Source organism: Hemitrygon akajei, chromosome 19, assembly GCF_048418815.1.
Source record: "Hemitrygon akajei chromosome 19, sHemAka1.3, whole genome shotgun sequence".
Lineage (NCBI taxonomy): Eukaryota > Metazoa > Chordata > Chondrichthyes > Myliobatiformes > Dasyatidae > Hemitrygon > Hemitrygon akajei.
In genome coordinates, this window is record NC_133142.1 from 73,648,714 (window position 1) to 73,673,546 (window position 24,833).

The 24,833-nt window shown below is 41.7% G+C and overlaps 1 protein-coding gene across 3 annotated transcripts in view; it reads left to right on the top strand.

The window, feature by feature from the left end:
• cpne9 (copine family member IX) overlaps positions 1–24,833 on the top strand; it is a 627,771-nt gene that overhangs the window by 534,998 nt on the left and 67,940 nt on the right. For all 3 annotated transcript variants that reach the window (XM_073072861.1, XM_073072862.1, XM_073072863.1), the window contains one exon: positions 21,748–21,801. In XM_073072861.1, the coding sequence (XP_072928962.1) occupies positions 21,748–21,801 (54 nt within the window). The remainder of the gene's footprint in view (positions 1–21,747; positions 21,802–24,833) is intronic.

Here is a 24,833-nt window from a genome sequence, read left to right on the forward strand (position 1 = left end):
ATTTTCCGCATTCTACATTAGTTGGCACTATGGACGTCGCCCATCACCTGGGCATCTTCTCAGTGTTTTCATTATAATTGTCTAGATGGTCCCAAAACCTTCTCATTATTCAACCTGACCGCTACACTGCTGTTAACTGCAAGCAATTGTATCATATCCTGATGAAGGGTCTCAGTCTGAAACATGGACTGTTTATTCCTCTCCATAGATGCTGCCTGACGTGCTGAGTTCTTTCAGCATTTTATTTGTTACTCTGGATCTCCAGCATCTGCAGAATCTCCTGTGTTTATAAAGCTAACCCTCTTCTTTAGAATTCAGTGGCCATTCCAATCTCCAACCAAAGCCTTGCAGTCCTATCACATCTAGTCTTGGATGGTGGTTAACAACTGGAAAACTAGCTGGAGGAAGAGACTTTAACAGTTCTGTCCTCAGTGTTGGTGAGTGCTAAAGGCAAGGCTGGGGCATTTCCAAACATGTTGAACCAGAAGTGCTGATCCATCTCACGTCCTTGTGATCGTCTCAACATCACAGAAGTCACCCTTTGACAGTTCAATTCAGTCCATGGGATGTCAAGAAATGGCTAAGAGGACTGGATGTCCTTGTGGTAGCAGGTAACGGCAGTGCGGAAGAGCTGCCATTCAGAGCCAGCCGCGCTGTTCGAGTATAGTACTGAGTCTGCGCTTGCCTCTCTGCTTAATTTGTTACTCCTCTCATAACAGAACTTTATTCCCCTCCATTGATGCTGCCTGACTTGCTGAGTACCTGCAGCTCTTCGTCTGTGTTACTCAAGATTTCTCTGCATCTGCAGAATCTCCTGTGTTTATAAAACTGCCAAATGGGGAAGCTTGTCCAAGAACCTCTGCTTCCCAGTAAGCAGGACAAATCCAAATGGTTAATCACCAGGCCATCAGTGACAGAGCAACACTACATGAAGGCAGGCCCAGCACCATTAAGCCTATTACCCTCCAAGCCCTGCTCTTTCATGTAACTATCCAAATGCCTCTTAAGTATTGGAATTGTACCTGCCTCGGCCACTTCCTCTGGCAGCCAATGCCAGGTGCTCACTATCCTCTAAGTCAGGAGTTCCCAACCTGGGGTCAATGGACCCACCAGTTAATGGTGGGAACCCCTGCTCTAAGTCCACACTCACTCATTTGCAAACAGATGCAAAACAAGATCAGCAGTGCTGACAAGCAGCAGATGGTCTCCAATAACCAGCTCACAGATCCCAGTGAGGAACTCTTTGTGATATCAAAGTAACATGCAATGAGGCAGATTCAAAGCTCAAAGTAAATTTATTATCAGAATAGATATATGTGCCACCATGTACAATCTTGAGATTCATTTCCATGCACAGTAAATGTAGAAAACACACTGTAATCAATGGAAGACCACCCCCAACAGGATGGACAAACAACCAATGTGCAAAATTTAAATAGACGTCAAGGGGAAAGCACTCCAATGGATGAAGTTAAAGAAAGATGGATGTGCCAATGGCTGAATAAGAAAATATATTTAGGTGCTTTTATGTTCTGTTTAGATTAAATTAATTTATTTAACCTTGCAAAATAATATGAATAATATGAATCTTTCAGTAAAACCAAAATATAAATTTACAGCTCAGCTGCAGCAAGGCTTATGAACTTCGGCTGGTTGCTAATAGAATTGTAGAGTTATTACTGTCACACATCAGTGTCAAAACATCACAAGCTTTTATTAAAGCCAGAAATTCTTAAAAATATGAATACTCTTTGGTGGCATGGGGAACTGACGTGCAATTATTGCCTGTTCTTAATTGCTCTTGAAGATGATGGCAAGCTTCTATCATGATATACTTTGGTTCTTCTCATGAAGATGAGTGATAATGGAATAAAAGAGATTGACGTGTCAGCTTAGAGGGATAATATAGGTACTCCCCAATTGAATGATTAGGTACAGATTCATAGTCAGACACAGTAGGTTTCCACGTGGAGTGTCGGTACAGTATTGGTATTGGTTTATTAATGTCAAATGTACCCAGATGCAGTGAAGAACATGTCTTGCGTACCTTTTATACAGATTAAATTATTACGCAGTGAATTGAGCTAGAATAAGGTACAACAATAACAAACCAGAATAAAGTGTAAGACCTATCGAAAAAATGCAGTAGATGTAACAATAAAGTACAACATCATAACAAGGTAGATTCTGAGATAAAGAGACCACCTTTATCATGCATGAAGTTTGCTCAGGAACCTGATGACAGTGGGATAGAAACTGTCCATAAGCATTCTGTCTCAAAATGGAGATAGGTGAGCTTTGCTGTAAGAAGTCGAAAAGAGTTATGGAGAAAACTCCACAGTTCATCTGTTTGCAAAATTCATCTCTGGGTATGTTGTGTTAGCAGAGATGTTAATTTAAAGTGGAGGAATTCTTTGGAAGACCTGTACAATTTCATTATCAGTCTACATAAAATTCACAAGGTTTTCAGTATGCATCTCCTTCATTCCTGCCACGTAATGACGACAGCTCCTGTAAACGTGCAGTAGTACAGCAAACTTGTCAGGTCTGAAGAAATCTGCATGCAAAGCAACACTCAGTGACCACTTTATTAGGTACCTCCTGTACCTAATAAATGGCTACTGGGTGTGTATCTGTGCTCTTCTGCTGCTGTAGCCCATCCACTTCAAGGTTCAATGTGTTGTGCATTCGGAGATGTTCTTCTGCACACTTCTGTTGTAACACGTGGTTATTTGAGTTACTGTCACCTTTCTGTCAGTCTGAAGCAGTCTGGCCATTCCCCTCTGACCTCTCTCATTAACAAATCATTTTTGCCACAGACCTGCCACTTACAGGATGATTTTCTGTTTTTTACATTATTTGCTGTAAAATGTAGAGATTGTTGTGCGTGAAGATCCCAGGAGATCAACAGTTTCTTCAACAGTACTCAAACCGCTCCAACAATCATTCCACAGTCAAAGTCACATTTAATCCTCATTCTGATGTTTGGTCTGAACTAACAACTGAACCTCTTGACGATGCTCGTATGCTTTTGTGTATTGAATTGCTGCTACGTGATTGGCTGATTAGAAATTTGCATTAATGAGCTGGTGTACCTAATAAAGTGGCCATAGAAGGTACTAGCTCTTAAACAGCTAATGGCATTTGCTAAGTAGGGGTACAGGTCCACCCAAGCTGAGGAACACCAAACATATCTACAGCCCAAACAAACGAACAAGCCATGTCTCAGATCATGCCCACAACATCTTGGAGAGGGAGGGGGGAGCAGCCAGATGTTTTGGTACAAATTGGTACCAATGACATAGGAAGGAAAAGCAATGAGATCCAGAAAAGAGAATTTAGAGAGCTACGTAGAAAGCTGAGAAGCAGGACATCCCGGGTAGTAATTTCTGAATTGCTGCTTGTGCCGCACACCAGTGAGGGTGGAAACAGGATGATTTGACAGATAAATGTGTGGTTGAGAAACTAGTGCAGGGTCAGGGCTTCAGGTTCACCGATCATTGGGATCTCTTCTGGGGGAGTATGACCTGTTCAAAGGTGACGGTTGCACCTAAATCCGAGGGGACCAGTATTCTCACGAGCAGGTTTGGTAGAGCTGTTGGGGAGGGTTTCAACTAATTTGGCAGGGGGTGGGAACCGGAGTGAAGGGACTTAGGATAGGACAGAAGGTAAAAAACAAAGATAGCGTGCAGTCACACTGTCAGGAAGGGCAGGCAGGTGATGGGACTTCGTTGCAGTCAACAGGCTGAGTACCAAATCACTAGGGATGCAGAATCAGAAAGGACAACAAATACGGTCCTCAAGGGGTTGTGTCTAAATGCACTTAGTCTAAGAAATAAGATGATGATCTCGTTGTACTATAACAGATTGCTAAGTATGAAGTCACCATCAATAAATCGTTCTGAAGGATGGTTGTAGTTGGGAGCTGAATGTCCAAGGTTACACGTTATATCAGAGGGTTAGGAAGGTAGGCAGAGGGGGTGGTGTGGCTCTACTGGTAAAGAATGGCATCAAATCAGTAGAAAGATGTGACATAGGATCGGAAGATGTTGAATCCTTGTGGGTTGAGTTAAGAAACTGCAAGCGTAAAAGGACATTGATGACAATTATATACAGGCCTCTCAACAGTTGCTGGGAGGTGGAGCACAGGTTACAACAGGAAATAGAAAAGATGTGTCAAAAGGGCAATGTTACAATAGTCATGGGAGATTTTAATATGCAGGTCAATTGGGAAAATCATTTTGCTAATAGATCTCAAGAGAGTGAGTTTGTTGAATGACTAAGAGATGGCTTTTTAGAGTAGTTTGTCATTGAGCCTGCTAGGGGATCGGCTAGACCGGATTGGGTGTTATGAAATGAACTGAAAGTGATTAGGGAGCTTAAGGTAAAAGAACCCTTAGTGATCACAATATGATTGAGTTCAACTTGAAATTCGATAGAGAGAAAGTAAAGTCTGATGTAGCAGTATTTCAGTGGAGTAAGGGAAATTACAGTGGTATGAGAGAGGAGTTGGCCAAAGTAAATTGGAAGGAGCTGCTGGCAGGGATGTCAGCAGAGCAGCAATGGTGTACGTTTCTGGGAAAAATGAGGAAGGTGCAGGACATGAGTATTCCAAAAATGAAGAAATACTTAAATGGTAAAGTAGTACAACCATGGCTGACAAGGGAAGTCAAAGCTAATGTAAAAGCAAAAGGAAGGGCATACAAAGCAAAAATTAGTGGGAAGATAGAGGATTAGGAAGTTTAAAAACCTCAGAGAGCAACTAAAAAAATCATTAGAAGGGAAAAGATGAAATATGAAGGCAAGCTAGCAAATAATATCACAGTGGATAGTAAAGTTTTTTTTAAGTAGGTTAAAAATAAAGAGAAATATGAGTGGACGTAGGACCACTAGTTGAACTAAACAAGTATTTTGCATCAGTCTTCACTGTGGAAGACACTAGCAGTGTGCCTGATGTTGTGGTGTGTGAGGGAAGAGAAGTGGGTGCAGTTACTATTACAACAGAGAAAAGCTACAAGACTTAAATATACATAAGTCACCCAGACCAGATGACTTACATGCTAGGCTTCTGAAAGAGATAGTGTTAGAGATTGTGAGGGCATTAGAAATGATCTTTCAAAAATCATTGAATTCTGGCATGGTGCCAGAGGACTGGAAAATTGCAAATGTCACTCCACTCTTTAAGAAAGGAGGAAGGCAGCAGAAAGGAAATTATAGGCCAGTTAGCCTGACCTCAGTGGCTGGGAAGATGTTAAAGTCAATCGTTAAGGATGAGGTGACGGAATACTTGTTGACACAGGACAAGATTGTACAAAGTCAGCATGGTTTCCATCAGGGAAAATCCTGCCTAATGAACCTGTTTGGAATTCTTTGAGGAGATTACAAGTAGGATAGATAAAGGGGATGCAGTGGGTGTTTTATATTTGGTCTTTCAGAAGGGCTTTGACAAGGTGCCACACATGTGGCTGCTTAACAAGTTAAGAGCCCATGGTATTATAGGAAAGTTACTAACATGGTTAGAACATTGGCTAATTGGTAAGAGACAGTGAGTGGGAATACAAGGATCCTTTTCTGGTTGGCTGCCAGTGACTAATAGTGTTCCTTTTTCTTTTTCAATCTTTTTATTAATATCAGCATATTGAAAATAGCAAATATTAATACACAATTATTGGGATTATATTGTTAATAGTTAACATAAATGAATATATATTCAATTCATACAAGGGAATTAAGCCTCCTAAAATCATACAAAATACAAATATGGTGTACACAGAGCAAAAAAAATGGAATTACAAATAAGAAAAAAGAAAAAAATATATATATACCCCCCAAAAAAACTAATCTATCCAAAACTAACCAATAACTTAAAAGAAAGAGAAGAAAAAGAAAAAGAAACATGGGCTGTTTGTAATATCTAAAAAAAACAAAAAGAACCATAAGTGTCATCAACTCTGATCCTCTCTGCATGTATAGAACAAGAAGAAAAAAATAGGTTTGGAAAAGGTCAAATTACATCATATGAAAGTGTTGAATAAATGGCCTCCAAATCTTTTCAAATTTAATAGAAGGATCATACATAATGCTTCTAATTTTTTCTAAGTTTAAACATAGGATAGTTTGAGAGAACCAATGAAATGTGGTCGAAGGATTGATCTCTTTCCGATTCAACAAAATAGATCTTTTAGCCATTAATGTAAGAAATGCAATCATCCGACGAGCTGAAGGAATTAAATGAATTGACTCTATCATTGGTAAACCAAAAATTGCAATAATAGGGTGAGGTTGTAAATCAGTACTCAATACTGTTGAAATAATATCGAAGATAACTTTTCAGTAATTTTTCAAAGATGGATATGACCGAAACATATGAGTTACAAAGGCTATCTCACAGTGACATCTATCACATATAGGATTTATATGGGAATAATAACGAGCTAATTTATCCTTGGACATATGGGACCTGTGCACAACTTTAAACTGTATCAACGAATGTTTGGAACATACAGAGGATGAGTTAACTAATTGAAGAATTTTTTTCCATTTTTCAATAGGTAAAGTAAGCTTAAGTTTCCTATCCCAATCATTCTTGATTTTATTAGATACATCTGGACGTAGTTTCATAATTATATTATAAACAGTTGCTATTACACCTTTCTGAAAAGGATTTAAATCTAAAATCTTTTCCAAAGTACCCACAGAATCCAGATTCGGGAAGGTAGGAAACATAGTATTTAAAACGTTTCTAATCTGTAAATATCTAAAGAAATGGGATCTAGGCAAATTATATTTATTAGATAATTGTACAAAACACATGAAACAATTATCCAGAAATAAATCAGAAAATTGTAATATACTTTTAGTTTTCCAAGCTAAATAGGTTTGGTCCATAATAGAGGGATGAAAAAAGAAATTAGATATTATAGCGATGTGCTACACACAGCGCTGAAATAATGACACACAGTCGGTAAGTCGTTTGGAGACTAGTTTATTCAAACTTCGCGGCGCTGACATTTAATCCCTAGCGCCCGCCCTCTCCGGGCGGAAATGATGTCAGAGGTGCATTACCAAAGTCTCCCACCGCGCGCTGGCTATTTGTGAGCCGGTTTGCCTGCGCCACATAACCACCCCACTCCAGAACCGGCGATACACCCCCCAATGTCCACAGTCTAGATCAGCCTCTGTTTGGGAGGTCTGCCTCTGCGCCGCGGTGCCTGAACCTCGACCGGCTGTGCCAAGTCCACATGGACTGGTTTGAGTCGGTCCACTGTGAAAACCTCCTCTTTTCCCCCAATGTCCAGAACATACGTGGACCCGTCGTTGTTGATCACCTTGAATGGCCCCTCGTACGGCCGCTGTAGCGGTGTCCGGTGTCCGCCCCTTCGTACAAACACAAGCTTACAGTTCTGCAGGTCTTTGGGTACATGGGTCGGGGTCCGTCCGTGCTGTGAAGTTGGTACGGGGTCCAGGTTGCCGAGCCTCTTGCATACTCTGTCTAGGACTGCTGCAGGTTCTTCCTCTTGCCCCCTTGGGGCTGGTATGAACTCTCCCAGGAGAGCCAGGGGTGCGCCATACACCAGCTCCGCCGACGAGGCGTGCAGATCCTCTTTGGGTGCTGTGCGAATTCCAAGCAGGACCCAGGGAAGCTCGTCCACCCAGTTAGGTCCTCTCAGGTGGGCCATGAGAGCCGACTTCAAGTGACGGTGGAAACGCTCCACTAGTCCATTCGACTGTGGGTGGTAGGCAGTAGTGTGGTGTAGCTGCGTTCCCAACAGGCTGGAGGTGAACTGGGCGCCTCTGTCGGAGGTAATGTGGGCCGGTACCCCGAAGCGTGCTACCCAGGTTGCAATCAGTGCTCGGGCGCAGGAATCGGCAGATGTGTCGATGAGCGGGACCGCCTCTGGCCACCCCGTGAACCGGTCTATCATAGTTAGGAGGTACCGCGCTCCTCGGGACACTGGTAGGGGGTCCACGATATCCACATGAATGTGGTCGAACCTCCGGTGGGTGGGTTCGAACTGCTGTGGCGGGGCTTTAGTGTGCCGCTGCACCTTGGCTGTTTGGCACTGCGCGCATATTCTGGCCCATTCACTGACCTGCTTGCGAAGTCCGTGCTACGCGAACTTTCTGGAGACCAGCCGGACGGTTGTCCTGATAGATGGGTGCACCAAACCGTGTATGGAGTTGAAAACTCACCGCCTCCAGGCTGCCAGGACGATGAGGCGAGGTTGGCCGGTAGCCACGTCGCACAGGAGGGTCCTATCACCTGGGCCTACGAGAAAGTCCTGCAGCTGCAAACCCGAGACTGCGGTCCTGTAGCTGGGCATCTCGTCATCTGCCTGCTGCGCCTCCGCCAGTGCTGCATAGACCACCCCCAGGGACAGGGCCTGGACAGCTGGTCTGGAGAGTGCGTCCGCCATGACGTTGTCCTTTCCCGAGACATGCTGGATGTCCGTTGTGTACTCGGAAATATAGGACAGATGTCACTGCTGGTGAGCCGACCAGGGATCGGACATCTTCGTGAACGCGAAGGTCAACGGTTTGGGGTCTGTGAACGTGGTGAACAGCCTGCCTTCTAAGAAGTACCTGAAATGCCGGATTGCCAGATACAGTGCCAACAGCTCCCGGTCGAAAGCACTGTACTTGAGTTCGGGTGGTCGTAGGTGCTTGGTGAAGAGCACCAAGGGTTGCCAGCACCCCTCGATGAGCTGCTCCAGCACCCCACCGACTGCTGTGTCGGATGCGTCCACCATGAGGGCGGTTGGAACATCCGTTCTGGGGTGCAACAGCATCGCGGCATCTGCCAAGGCTTCCTTGGCTTTAACTAAAGCGGCCGCGGCCTCCTTGTCCCAAGTAATGTCCTTGCCTTTACCCGACATCAGGGTGTACAAAGGGCGCGTGATACGGGCTGCTGAGGGGAAGAAACGGTGATAGAAGTTCACCATACCAACAAACTCCTGCAGGCCTTTGACCGCGTTGGGCCGGGCAAAGTGGCGGATCGCGTCTACCTTGGCGGGCAGAGGTGTTGCCCCGTCTTTGGTAATCCTGTGGCCCAGGAAGTCGATGGTATCGAGACCGAACTGACATTTGGCCGGGTTGATCGCGAGGCCGAAATCACTCAGGCGGGAGTAGAGCTGGCGGAGGTGGGACAGATGCTCCTGGCGACTACTGCTGGCTATAAGGATGTCGTCCAAATAGATGAACGCAAAGTCCAAGTCACGTCCCATTGCATCCATTAGCCACTGGAACGTCTGTGCGGCATTCTTCAGGCCGAATGGCATTCAGAGGAACTCGAACAGGCCGAATGGGGTGATGAGTGCTGTTTTGGGGATGTCTTCAGGGTGCACCAGGATTTGATGGTATCCCCGGACGAGGTTTACTTTGGAAAAGATTCTTGCCCCGTGCAGGTTTGCTGCAAAGTCCTGTATGTGCGGCATGGGGTAGTGGTCTGGAGTTGCAGCCTCGTTCAGTCTGCAGTAGTCGCCGCATGGTCTCCAAACCCCGGCTGCTTTGGGCACCATGTGAGGGGGGAGGCCTATGGACTGTCGGACCTCCGTACGATCCCCAATTCCTCCATCCTCTTGAACTCCTCCTTCACCAGGCGGAGCTTTTCCGGGGGGAGCCTTCGTGCGTGGGCATGGAGGGGTGGTCCCTGGGTAGGGATGTGGTGTTGTACCCTGTGTCTGGGCATGGCTGCCATGAACTGCGGTGCCAGAATCGATGGAAAGTCCACCAGGATTCTGGTGAATTCGTTGTCTGACAGCGTGATGGAGGCCAGGTGTGGGGCCGGCAACTTGGCTTCACCCAGGGAGAACGTCTGGAAAGTCTCGGCATGTACCAGTCTTTTCCCTTGCAAGTCAACCAGCAGGCTGTGAGCTCGCAAGAAGTCCGCCCCCAGGAGTGGTTGGGCCACCGCGGCCAGTGTGAAGTCCCACGTGAACCGGCTGGCGCCGAACTGCAGCTGCACTGTGCGGGTGCCGTAGGTCCGTATCGTGCTGCCATTTGCGGCCCTCAGAGTGGGTCCTGGCTTCCTGTTGCGGGAGTTGTACCCCGTTGGGGACAAGACGCTGATTTCCGCTCTGGTGTCGACCAAGAAGTGGCATCCTGACTGTTTGTCCCAGATGTACAAGAGGCTGTCCTGGTGGCCAGCCGCCATTGTCATTAGCGGCAGCTGGCCCTGGCCCTTGCAGGGCGGGCGACAACGGCGGGCTTCTGTGCCCCACCGCTGGTGGTAGAAACACCACTGTTCACTGTCCTCCTCACTCCTGCCTCTGTGTTGTGTGCGCACCCCTGCCGGGCCTGGTCTGGTCTGCTGTTGGGCACGTGGCCTGGTAATCTGCCCGACGGACGCCATGCTCTCCCTCTTGGCTTTGCACAGCACGTCTGCCCGGGCCGCCACCTTCCGGGGGTCGCTGAAATCTGCGTCGGCCAGAGCAGATGTATGTCCTCGGGCAGTTGCTCTAGGAACGCTTGCTCGAACATGATGCAGGGCTTGTGTCCATCAGCCAGGGACAGCATCTCGTTCATCAATGCTGACGGCAGTCTGTCTCCCAAACCGTCCAGGTGAAGCAGGCGGGTACCCCGCTCACGCCGTGAGAGGCCAAAGGTCCCAATGAGCAGCGCCTTGAATGCTTCATATTTGCCTTCTTCCGGGGGCGAATGTATGAAATCCGCAACCTGGGCAGCCGTCTCCTGGTCAAGGGCGCTCACCACGTGGTAGTAACACGTGGAATCAGAGGATATCTGCCGAATCTGGAACTGAGCTTCTGCTTGGCTAAACCACATGCGTGGTCGCAGCGTCCAGAAAGTCGGCAGTTTTAGCAAAACTGTGAACAGATGAAGAGTCGGTCATCTTTGGTCCAAATCCCGTTTGGACCGTCGGGGTCACCAATGTAGCAATATGCTACACACAGCGCTGAAATAACGACACGCAGTCAGTTTCGAGACTAGTTTATTCAAACTTCACGGCACTGGCATTTAATCCCTAGTGCCTGCCCTCTCCGGGCAGAAATGACATCAGAGGTGCTTTACCAAAGTCACCCCCCGGCTATTTGTGAGCCGGTTCGCCTGCGCAGAAAGTGGGTCACCACAATATAGTAGGAATTGCTAGAATAAATTGATTCAAGCCAAAAAAATTCCGAAATTGAAACCATATTCATAAAGGGTATTTAACTATCGGATTATCCTTTTGTTTGTACAATTTAGAAAGAACAAAGGGAAGCGAAATCCCTAAAATAGAACCCAATGAAAACCCTTGTACAGATCCGATGTCCAAATTTACCCAGTGAGGACTTGAAGCTATATCCAAGTCCCATAACCAAAATTTCATATTTTGAATATTAATTGCCCAATAATAAAATCTAAGATTCGGCAAAGCCAGTCCACCCTCCTTTTTAGGCTTCTGTAAGTATCTTTTACCTAACCTAGGATTTTTATTCTGCCATATATATGAGGAAATTTTAGAATCAACTTTATCAAAAAAAGAATTTGGAATAAAAATTGGTACCGCTGGAAATAAATATAAAAATTTATGTAAAATAATCATCTTAATAGCATTGATCCAACCTATCAGTGACAAAGACAATGGTGACCATTTGGTAAACAAATGTTTAATCTGATTGATTAAAGGTAAGAAATTAGCCTTAAATAAATCCTTGTTTTTTTTGTAATTTTAACCCCAAAATATACAAAGTGATTGGTAACCAATCTAAAAAGTAAACTTCCATAAATTGGAACCTGCATATTTAGGGGAAACAGTTCGCTCTTATTAAGGTTCAGTTTGTAACCAGAAAAATTACTAAACTGAGCCAACAGGGATATAACTGTGGGAATGGATTTCTCAGGATTAGAAATGTATAATAACAAGTTGTCTGCATATAATGATAACTTATGTATCCCATTCCCGCGGGTAATACCAAGAATATTAGGTGATTTTTGAATAGCAATTGCTAAAGGTTCCAGGGCAATATCAAATAGTAATGGACCAAGAGGACAACCTTGCCTAGTACCCCGAAATAGGCGAAAAAAGGGAGATCTTTGATTATTAGTAAGATTATTAGAAATTATTAGTATTATTAGCTACTGGGGTGTGATATATCAATTTAATCCAAGATATAAATAACGGACTAAAATTAAATTTCTTAAGCACGCTAAATAAATATGACCATTCTACTCTATCAAATGCTTTCTCAGCATCTAATGAAATGACACATTCTGGAGTACTATGTGAAGGAGTATGAACAATATTCATTAATCTCCTGATATTAAAAGATAAATAATAGTTTTTGATAAATCCAGTTTGGTCCACAGAGATAATCTGAGGTAACACCTTCTCTAACCTAGTCGCCAACATCTTGGAAGAAATCTTACATTCTACGTTCAACAGGGATATCGGTCTAAAGGATACACAATCAGTAGGATCTTTGTCCTTTTTTAAAATTAAAGAAATAGAAGCTCTATAAAACAATTGTGGTAATTTACCTAATCTAATTGCTTCTTCAAAAACTCTACATAACCAAGGAGAAAGAGTAGAAGAAAAAAACTTTTAAAATTCTGCTGTATACTCGTCTGGACCTGGTGCTTTTCCAGAATTCATTGAAGAAATTACACTTCTTATTTCTGCATCTGTAATAGGAGTTTCTAATGTTAAACGTTCTTCAGGTGATAGTTTCGGAAAATTCAATTTCCCTAAAAAACCATGCATGGTATTGGGATCATGAGGAAATTCAGAGTGGTACATAGAGGTATAAAATTCTTGAAAAGCTTTGTTTATCTCATCATGATTAACTGTCAAATCATCATCATGTTTACGAATCTTGATAATTTGACGTTTAACCGAGGCAGTTTTCCATCAGTTGGCTAATAATTTGTCTGATTTATCACTATGAATATAAAACTCACTTCTGGTTTTCATTAATCGATTCTCAATTAATGAAAATAATAATAAGTAATAAGCTGTGTTCCATTTAAAGCTCAACTCTTGGTTTATAAAGCTCCTTTCTAGGAGCAATAGAATATTTCTTATCAATTTCTTTGATCTTATCAATCAATAGGAGAGTTTCATTCTTAATACGTTTCCTCAAACCAACAGAATAGGAGATAATCTGTCCACTTATATATGCTTTAAAGGTGTCCCAAAGTGTCCCGCTGGAAATTTCTTCCGTAGTATTAGTTGAAAAGAAGAAATCAATCTGTTCCTTCACAAATTTAACAAAGTCCGAATCTTGAAGCAGAGTAGAATCAAATCGCCATTGTCTAATACTAGGAGCTGTATCCATTAATTTGATAGAAAGTTCCATTGGAGCATGATCAGAAATGGCAATAATGTCATAGTTACAATCAGTCACAGATGGAATAAAATGAGAGTCAGTAAAAAAGTAATCAATTCTCGAGTAAGCATGATAAACATGTGAAAAGAATGAAAATTCTTTGTCCTTAGGGTGTAGAAATCTCCAAATATCTAAGATTCCAGAGTCAGTCAAAAAAGACTTATTAGGTAAACTCAGAGTAGATATGGATCTATCCAGCAAGGGATTTAAACAATTGAAATCACCACCCATTATCAACATATATTCATTTAGATTAGGGAGAGAAGTAAATAAAGACTTTCAAAATTTGGGGTAGTCCATGTTTGGAGCATAAACATTAACCATAGCAACCTTTTTATTAAAAAGTAACCCAGTAATTAACAAAAATCTACCATTCGGATCGGAAATAATATCATGCTGAACAAACGTAATTGAGAAGTCTATAAAAATTGAAACTCCTTTTGCTTTGGCATGCGAGTTTGAATGATACTGTTGACCCTTCCAAAACCTAGAAAAACATTGATTATTCTCTTTCCTCACATGAATTTCTTGTACAAAAATAATATGAGCATTCAGTCTTTGGAATACTTTGAAAATCTTTTTCCGTTTAATTGGATGGTTTAAACCATTTGTATTCAAAGAGACAAAATTAATAATCTGAGCCATATTTCCTAGGATCAACCCTTTGGTATATAAAGAATTAACCATACTGTGAACTCATGAACCCGGAAGAGGAACAAAAGTTCCGGGAGGAACCGGATGTGATGACACTGCAGACATTTTGGTAGTTCTAATTCAACCCAAATAGAAAAACTAAAAAAACTAATAGAAAAGAACCCCCCCCCCCACCATCCTCCACCGACAAAGATCCCAGACTAGGCCAAAAAGAGGCCAGGAAAAGGAATAATACTAAATCTATCCCCATGTCTCCAGAAGGCAACTCCAAAGAAATATGTTTAAAAAAGAACCACCCAAAATCCAAAAGAATTATTAAACACTATACTAAAACAGTGATCATAATGTAGTTTCTAAAAAGAGAGGAAAGAGTAGGTGCAATACATATTATAAGACGGGTAAAAACAAAAGCAATTTAAAATAAGATTATAAAAAAAGGCATTATGGGAAGAAGGATGCAAACAAAAAGGCAAGGTGAAAGAACAAAGGGTGTTTTGAGAAAAGGAAAACAAACCACCGTCTTAATTAAATGAAAGATGAAAAAAAAGGATATTCATCCAGAACAAAAAAAATTCACCGTCAAATCATTAATAACAATGTCAAAAAAATTGAATAGTTAAAATTAGTAAATTAAAAAAAGGTAAATACATCAGCAAAGAGAAACTTTAATTGAAATATAAAATGAGCCTACACTAGTAACCAAAAACAAAAATCCTAAACTTAAAAAAATCAAACTTCACAAGATGATTATAGGCTTTAAAAAAAATAGGAAAGAACAGAGCCAGTACCGCAAAAACCATACATTAATTAGAGCCGAGTGTCTGAAACAGTTGGATAGTGCTCATCCAAGAAACTTTGAGCTTCACTTGTAGAGAGGAAGATACGACATGGTCCTTCTGAAGGCAAAATCCTTAGGTGCACAGGATACAATAACACTGGTTTGAGATTTTTTTCATAACATTCCGACACCAAAGGTTTAAAAGCGAGCCGCACCTTCATCACTTCTGGACTATAATCCTCCACGAGACGGAAATGATAATCTTGAAAATTAATCATACCTTGCCAACGAGAAATACGGATAAGATGCTCTTTAACAAGAACATAATGAAATCGGACAATTACTGCTCGCAGTTTAGCTGAGGAAACCGGTTTCCAGTGAGTGGAGTGGTGGGCATGGTCGAGTAATGGAGGGTTGTCAGGGAATTCAGTGGGGAACACATCCTTTAAAAGTTGAGAGAAGAATTTTGAAGAGTCCCCCATTCTCGATATCTTCGGGGAGACCAATTATACGTAAGTTCTGTCTCCTGGATCGATTTTCAAGATCGATAATCTTGGATTTAAAAGTCTCCAACTGTTTAACCGTTGAGGATAATTTTTGTTCCAGATTCTCAATTTTCAAATCCCTCTTCCAAGCATCGTCTTGCAGACCGACAATTCTGGTTTGATGCTGTTTAACTTCGAGACCAAGTGATTCCAAAGAATCCTGGAATGACTTTAAGTCTTCTTTAATACTTTGATGTTGTTCATCAAATTTTACATTTAAGAGATCCAACATCATGTCATAAGTTAACTCAGTATGCTTAGATTCAGCTTTTCTCTTCTTTCCGTTGCTGTCGGAATCTTTCCCATTTTTAGGTTCTCGCCCTTTAGATCTTAAACTTATTTCTGTTCTCATATCTTCAAAATTCACGGTACAAACTCGAAGGTAATTCAAAAGAAATAATAAAAATCTTCTAGTGTAGGTAAGAATAGATTAAATAAGGGTGATCATGGGTTAAAAAAGGTAAAGGTAATGGAGCAAATCCAAAGCTCACTCCATGAGTGCCTGCTGGAGAACCTCGACTAGTAGTGTTCCACAGGGGTCAATATTGGGACCACTTCTCTTTATGCTGTATATAAATGTTTTAGAGGATGGAATAGATTACACTTTTGCCAAGTTTTCAGATGATATGATTGGTTGAGGGGCAGATAGTGTTGAGGAAACAGGTAGGATACAGAAGGACTTAGACAGATCAGGAGAATGGGCAGGAAAGTGGCAAATGGAATGCAATGTTGGAAAATGCATGGTCATGCACTTTGATAGTAGAAATAAATGTGCAAATTATTTTTTAAACAGGGAGAAAATCCAGGAATCTAAAAAGCAGAGTGACTTGTGAGTCTTTGTACAGAACACCCTAAAGGTTAACTTGCCGGTTGAGTTGGTGGTGAGGAAGGCAAATGCATTCATTTCACGAGGTCTGGAATATAAGAGCAAGGATGTGGTGTTGAGGCTTTATAAGGTGCTGGTGAGGTCTCACCTTGGGTATTGTGAACAGTTTTGGGTCCCTCATCTAAGAAAAGATGTGCTGGCATTGGAGAGGATCAAGAGGAGGCTCACAAGGATGATTCCAGGAATGAAAGGGTTATCATATGAGGAACATTTGATGGCCCTGAGTCTGTAATTGCTGGAATTAAGAAGGTTGAGGGGGATCTTGTTGAACCCTTTCGAATGTTGAAAGGCCTAGACAGAGTAGATGTGGAAAGGATGTTTCCCATGGTGGGAGAGTCTAGGACAAGAGAGCACAGCATCAGGATAGAGGGGAACTCTTTCAAAACAGAGTTGTGGGAGAAACTTCTTTAGGCAGAGGGTGGTGAATTTGTGAAATTTGTTGCCACATGCAGCTGTGGAGGTCAGGTCGTTGGGTTTACTTAAAGCAGAGATTGATCGGTTTTTTATTGGACATGGCATCAAAGGTTACAGGAAGAAGGCCAGGAACTGGGGTTGAGGAGGAGAAAAAAGGGATCAGCCATGATTGAATGGCGGAGTGGACTGGATGGACCAGATGGCCTGTTCTTCTCCTATGTTTTATGGTCTTATCTTTGTGTGGTTTGAAAGCCATAAGGCACTACAAAGGATTGTAAAATCCACCAAGAGGGTCATTGGAGTCTCCCTCCCACCTCCACCCCCATTGTGACATTTACCAATAGTGTAGGAAGCAAACAAAGGGCTGGAAGCATTGTGGAGGATCCCTTCCATCCATCCCATAATCTCTGATCCACTACCATCAGGAAGGAGGTACAGGAGTATCAGGACTTGGACTGCTGAACTGGGTAACAGCTTCTTCCCTCAAGCCATGAGACTAATGAACTCCCTGTCACCACCAAGGTCTCGTCACCAGGACAGCGAGCTGTTTCCTGTACTGTTTACCTGTGCTGTGCTTTACTACGTGCATGTTCAATTATATTTTAACTTATTTACAGTAAATATTCTGGTTCACGTGCTGTGTGTGATATATATTGTATGGGTGCACCATGGTCCAGAGGAACACAGTTTTGTTTTGTTGTATATATGTGTGGCTAGATGACAGTAAACTTGAACTTCAAATACTACTGCCTACTGCCTGCTCTGACAAAATAGTTTCAGATCCAATTTACTAACTCAGCTTGGATCTCATAAGATTTAATTTTCTGCACCAGCTTCCCATGTGGGACCTTGTCAATTGTTTTACTAAAGTCCATGTAGACAACATCCACTATCCTATCTTTATCAATCAACTTGGCCACTAACTCAAGGTCCCTCATGGTTGGCTCATCCAGAAGATGAAAGTGCATGGGATCCATGGTCACTTGGCTTCAGAATTAACTTGCCTATAGAAGGCAGAGGATAGTGGTCAAAAGGTCTATTCATGTGGCATTCTATGGAGAGATTTCAAAAGAGGAAGAGAATTTAAAATTGAGAGCATTGTTTAACTATATGTGCAGAGGCTAGCGGGATTCTGTGGCACAGCTAGTAGAATTGGTGTGTCAGAGCACCTGTGGCCCTGGCACATCCTGACTTCTTCTGTCAGCATAGATGGAGATTGCATGCTCTCGCTGGGTTTCCTCTGTGTGCTGCAGTTTCCTCCTGTGCCCATTGAGCAGGTTGGTGGGTTAGTTGGCCACTGTAAATTGCCCCTAGGATGGTAGAATCTGGAAAGAGTTGATGAGAATGCAGGGAAAATTTAAAAATGGGGTTTAATATTAAGTGTAGAACAGAATGGTGTCATAGTGGTTAGTGTTACACTTTACAGTGCTAGCTGTAAGTTCAGGTTTGATTCCTGTCACTGTCTGAAAGGAGTCTGTACATTCACCCCATGTCTGTATGGATTTCCTTTGGGTGCTCTGGTTTCCTCCCACATTCCAAAGACATATAGTTAGGGTTAATAAATTGTGGGCCTGCTATGATAGCACTGCGATACTTGCAGCACCCAACACGGTCCTCGTTGATTTAATTTGGCACAAATAACACATCTCACTCTATGCTTTGATGTATGTATGACAAATAAAGCTCATCTTTAACTGATTTCCATGATGTATCCCCTCATGACTCTGTGACTAACAACAGGAGAGATACTTGAACAAGAATTATTTTCAGAATCGACATAAACATTAGAGTTCATGACTCATACCATTTACTTTCGTATGTGAGTGGATAGTCAAGTGCATGAACTCCTTGATGGGCATTAGTGTCTGGGCTGTGATCAGGTACAGGTTGACAACTTGGTTACAATCTCATTCAGTTATAAATGTGCATAAGCATATTTATTATACAGTGCCTATAAAAAGTATTCACCCCCTTTGGAAGTTTTCATGGTTTATTGTTTTACAACATTGAATCACAGTGGATTTAATTTGGCTGTTTTGATACTGATGAACAGAAAAAGACTTCTTCATGTTAAAGCAAAAATAGATCTCTACAAAGTGATCTAAATTAATTTCAAATATAAAATAATTGATTGGATAAGTATTCAACCCCCTCAAGTCAGTATTTAGTAGATGCCCCTTTGGCAGCAATTACAACCTCGAGTCTGTGTGGATAGGTCTCTACCAGCTTTGCACATCTGGTCACTGCTATTTTTCCCCATTCTTCTTTACAAAACTGCTCAAGCTCTGTCAGATTACATGGGGATTGTGCGTGAACAGCCCTTTTCAAGTCCAGACGCAAATGCTCAACTGGATTGAGGTCTGGACTCTGACTTGGCCACTCCGGGACATTAATTTTGTTGTTTTTCAGCCATTCCTGTGTAGCTTTGGCTTTATGCTTGCTGTTATTGTCTTGCTGGAAAACAAATCTTCTCCCAAGTCACAGTTCTCTTGTAAACTGCATCAGGTTTCCCTCTAAGATTTCTCTGAATATTGCTGCATTCATTTTACCCTCTACTTTCACAAGCCTTCCAGGATCTGCTGCAGTGAGGCATTCCCACAGCATGATGCAGCTACCACCGTGCTTCATGGTAGAGATGGTGTGTTTTTGATTATGTGTGGTGTTTGGTTTATGCCAAACATAGCATTTAGTGTGATGGCCAAAAAACTTCATTTTGATTTCATCAGAGCATAGAACCTTCTTCCAGCTGACTTCAGAGTCTCCCACATGCCTTCTGGTAAACTCTAGCTGAGATTTCATCTGAGTTTTTTCAACAGAGACTTTCTCTTTTCCACCCTCCCATAAAGCTGTGACTGGTGAAGCACCCGGGCAACAGTTGTTATATGCACAGTCTCTCCCATCTGAGCCACTGAAGCTCCAGAGTTGTCATAGGTCTCTTGGTGGCCTTCCTCACTAGCCCCCTTCTTGTACAGTCACTCAGTTTTTGAGGACAGCCTGCTCTAGGCAGATTTACAGCTGTGCCATATTCTTTCCATTTCTTGATGATCAACTTAAACTATTATCCAAAGGATATACAGTCATTAGAAAATTTTGTTGGATCCATTTCCTGACTTGTGCTTTTCAATAATCTTTTTGTGGAGTTGCTTGGAGTGTTCTTTTGTCTTCATGGTGTCGTTTTTGCCAGGATACTGACTCACCAGCAGTTGGACCTTCCGGACACAGGTGTATTTTTACTACAATCAATTGAATTACCTTGACTGCACACAGGTCTCCAAAAACAGATCTCTGTTTAACTAATTATGCAACCTCTAAAACCAATTGGCTGCACCAGTGATGTTTTGGTGTGTCATACTAAAGTGGGGGAATACTTATGCAATCAAGTATTTTGTGTTTTATATTTGTAATTAATTTAGATCGCTTTGGATAAAATTGTTTTCACTTTGATACCAAAGAGTCTTTTTCTGTTGATCAGTGTCAACAAAGCCAAATCAAATCTGCAGTGATTCAATGTTGTAATACAATAAAACATAAAAACTTCCAACAGAGTGAATACTTTTTATAGGCATTGTAGTTGCTAGGAACTGGATCTGAGATGCAGGAAGTTGAAGAGTGCAGAAATTGTTTAAAAATAATTGTATTCCAAAGGAGTTAGCAACCTGTCTGTTTATCCCTGCCTTCAAACTGCTCCAAACTAAAAAAAATGTAGTTTCCTCTCTCAGGAAACAAACGAGTTTGCAGATGTTAGAATCTGAAACAACAACCTGCTGGACAAACTCAGTGGGTCAAGCAAATTCTGTGGGAGAAAAGGAACTGTTGATGTTTCAGGTAAAATCCCAGCCTTAGGACTGCGAGTAGAGAGGTGAGATGGATAGTATAAAGAGGAAAAGGGGAGTAGTGAGAAAGGAGTTTGAGACAATCAGTCGCCATCTTGTCTCTCTACTTTCAGAAGGCAATGAAAGAGTTTGGAAAATCTCAGTATAGTTCCTACTGAATGGAAACCCATATTCCCAAATTGTGTATACTTTAACATTATTTTCTAAACAAAAGTGCAAAATCTTTGCGAGGCCGTGAGGTGTAGGAAGAGGTACATTTCTGGAAAAACGCTGATGAGTCTTGATCAGCCAGTCCTGAATAATCTATTAATTATTTGATCCCACTCCAGTAGCTCAGTCAAATAACAACAGCTTAGTAACAACATGGTCCTGAAGGGGCATGATGAAATGTATTATATTAGTCAGCCATAAACCTTCACATTATTGAATACTCATGAGTCAATACTAACGGTAGACTTCTTAGGAACAGCTTACTGAATGCTAATGAGTTTCTGTGCTGATAACTTTAAAATGATCTTACTAAGTTCATGAACAGAAATGGAGGTAGAATATTAGAATTGTCTTACCTACCTATTGACTGCATTTCAAATTGAAATAAAGGACACTCCTAATGACTCAATTGTAACTTACAAAAAGTTAACACTGATTTCAAGCAACGAACAATCTGGTGAGGGTGCTCAGCATTGAGCAGTGTCTGTGGGTGGAAGGAATTGTTGGTGTTTTGGATTAAAACCCTGCAATAAGACTGCCAACGTAGATTTCAAGTCTTGTTGATCCCATAATGTCAAGGTTTTCTGTTTTTGTGACACATTGATTCAAAATCTCAGTGACGGAGGAAATTCTTATTAATTAAGGCAAAATTCTTTGAGGAATAGTTATGACAAAGATCACTGGATGGAAAAAGATAGGGTTACAATCACTAAAACAAGGGGGAAATCAGATACAGGAGACTATAGTTTCCTGAACAGTATTTAAAACAAGTACCGTTTCTTGCAGAGGTATTGATGAGACACCAACCTGTACCTTTTAGGTGGCTTTAATTTACATTTAATTCAAATTTACATGTAAGCCAACACTTACTTTTTTATTTACATGATGGGTCTTTGTTTGAAGCATCAACTAGTCATTTTACTCCATAGATGCTGCCTGACCTGCAGAGATTCTCCACTAATTTGTGTGTGTGTTACTTAAATTCACTTTCCTTGTTTTGTGTTTTTTTTTAACTTATGCTGTTCTGATTTATAGAGATTTATAATAATCACATCCTTCTAACATCATCTCAGTCTAAATAACACTATATTGTTTTCTTTAGGTTTTAAATCCAAAGAAAAGAGGGAAAAAGAAGAAGTATGTCAACTCTGGGACGGTGAGTACATCATTGTGAGTACGTCCTTATCTAAGAAAGGACGTGCTGGCATTGCGAAAGGACCAGAGGAGGCTCACAAGAAAGATTCCAGGAATGAAAGGATTTACTTTTGAGAAGTGTTCGATGGCTTTGGGCCTGTTTCACTGGAGTTTAGAAGGATAAGGGGGATCTCATTGAAACTGATTGAATATTGAAAGGCCTATAGAGTGGACGTGGAGAGGAGAGTCTAGGGTCAGAGGGCACAACTTTATAGTAGAGGGACCTCCATTTAGAACAGGGATGAAGAGTAATTTCTTTAGCCAGAGGGTGGTTAACCTGTGAAATGTATTCCCACAGACAGCTGCAGAGGCCAGGTCATTAGGTATATTTAAAGTGAAGGTTGATAGGTCCTTGATTAGACAAGGATAAGACAGGAGAATGGGTTTGAGAGGGAATATAAATCAGCCATTATGGAATAGTGGAAGGACTTGATGGACCAAATGGCCTAATTTTGCTCCTGTGTCTTTTGGTCTTATGAGAAAAGAAATATCAGGTGGTGATATCACCGGCTCCGATGTATAATGGTCTTATGGTCAATATTTAGATTGCTAGAGCAGAGTGATAGAAAGAGGATACAGCACCAAATTGACATACCTTAAAACATGAACACTTGTGGATTGATATTGTGTAAACTAGCCAATCAGAGGACATTAATAAATGTTATAATAGGGTAATCCTCCATGCTTTGCTTGACTTCAGTGTAACATTTAGAATGGCCAAGATCAAACTCAATTGCATCTCCCCTATTTTCTAGCTCAGACAGCCACTGTTCCATCCTTACCTAGCTATGCATACCCAAAGTATCTTCATAAATGCTTCTCCTTCCATTACCCATCTAGTGCATTTTGGGGACCCAATGATAGTAAATTTTTCATGCATATTTTGCAACATTATCCACAGATGTGGCATATGCAATTCATTCCTGAATGGTCATCTGGTACTACCAAAACTGAAGCAATCAGGTTCGACCCCCACCCACCTGCCATACAACTCCACAAGAACTCAACAAGGGAGTTGCTCAGACCTACACTGCCATTCATTCAGCTCTTTGCTGTCTACACTTCTTGCTGCCTTGATAAAGCATAATCAAAGTTCCCAACGACCCTAGACATTCTCTCTTCTTCCCAACACACCCTCCCACCACACCATTGGAAGCCTGAAGGCACGTGCCACCAGATTTAGGGATGGCTTCTATCTCACTGTTGTAAGACCATTTCCAAATGTGGTAAAATGGACTCTAGACCTCACAATCTACCTCATTGTGACCTTCCATCCTACTGTCATCCTGTATTGCACTTTTTCAGTACTGTACCTCTTTATTCTGCACACTGATATCATTTTACCTTGCACTACCTCAGTACACCATTGCAGTGAATAGATCTCGGTGTGCAAGACATGTTTTTCACTCTACTTCAGTACATATGACGATGAGAAACTGATTTAATTTCTACATTGGTGCCATTTCATACACTGTCATGTAAAACCCCCTTATTACCCAGAGGACTATCAACCTGCCTTCCGAATGAACTCAATAGCTGAGCTGTCACAGCCTTCCAGATATTCCAATGCTCAGTCTCCCAAAATTTGCAAAGATCATCTCTCCAAGTCACTTTAAATTTGAAATTGAATTCACTGTATTGAATAGTTTCACACCTGTCCGTGGTTGTATGCTCATCTTGGCTCAGAACCACCAGAATGAAAGGATGTAAAGAGCAGAGCCAGCAGAAGGACTTGAAACAAGGACAGGGGCATGTATGGTGTATAAACGCTATAGCTCATATGGCCCATATCTTTGAATCTTGTGAATCTGTGCAAACCCAATTTGATGAATTGATGTTAAGGTTTTATGCTGGGAAGACATTGCAACATCTGCATAGAATCGGATTAGACAAATCCACTTCAGCAGGAATACAACATTCAGAAACCAATGAATGGGAAAGGACAACTGCGTTTATGAGATTTCATTTCCCAGTAAATCACAGGGACTCAAGAACATTTTGCCTATGTTTTGTATACTTATGAAAAGCTGAATTATACCTCTCTTCCCAAAAATAACTTTGGGTATATAAAATATGAAAACAGATCTTTATAAAATGAAATGCAACAGAGCAGATTAACAACTGACGGGGAATATCCAAACAAACCCATTAGTCATCTAGGCACCTTCTTATAATCAATAGTAATTTTCAGCTTGTGTTACTCTCTCCAAACTGCTTCATACTCTTTCGCTGTGAACATAAATCATTATCCTCAGCAAAGGTGACAGCTGGAGAAAGCCATGGGTGGAAATGGGGTTTGCAGAAACCTTTTTAGAGGACAACACACACAAAATGCTGGAGGAACTTAGCAGGTCGAGCAGCATCTATGAAAATTAACGAATAGTCAACGTTTCAGGCCAAGACCCTTCTTCAGGACTGGAAAGGAAGGGGGAAGAAGCCAGAATAAAATGATGGGAGGACCAGAAAGAGGACAATAGATGAAGCCTGCTGTAGCTTCATCTTTCACCTTCTAGCTTATAAAACTAGAGAGGTAAAGGACCAGAGCAGGAAGAATCTGATAGGAGAGGAACGTGGATTATGACAGAGGGGCACCAAGGCAAGTGACAAGAAGAGTTGAGAAGCCAGAGTGAGGAATAGCAGAAGAGGAAAAGGGGAGGGGAAAAGAAAAATTACCTGAAAATGATGTAGGTTTAAAAACTAAATCTTGTGTGGTCGAGTCAAACTGAGTGGTGTCCATTAGCTTGGGAGTTGTAAGCTGTGTCTCGTTGGTGGTGGTGATATTACCTGGCATATCCCAGCCTGTCAGAATGTTGCCCAGGGCTTGTTATACACAGTTCTACATTTATCTCAAATGGTCAATTTTACCACCAGTCAGACAACCAATATGTAAATCAGAATGGCTTCTGGGCATAAAAAGTGCAGAAAAAGACATTGAAAGGATTGCTGCAGTTGGGATATTTGGGAATCTTTCATCTTTCCACTCCATATCACTTC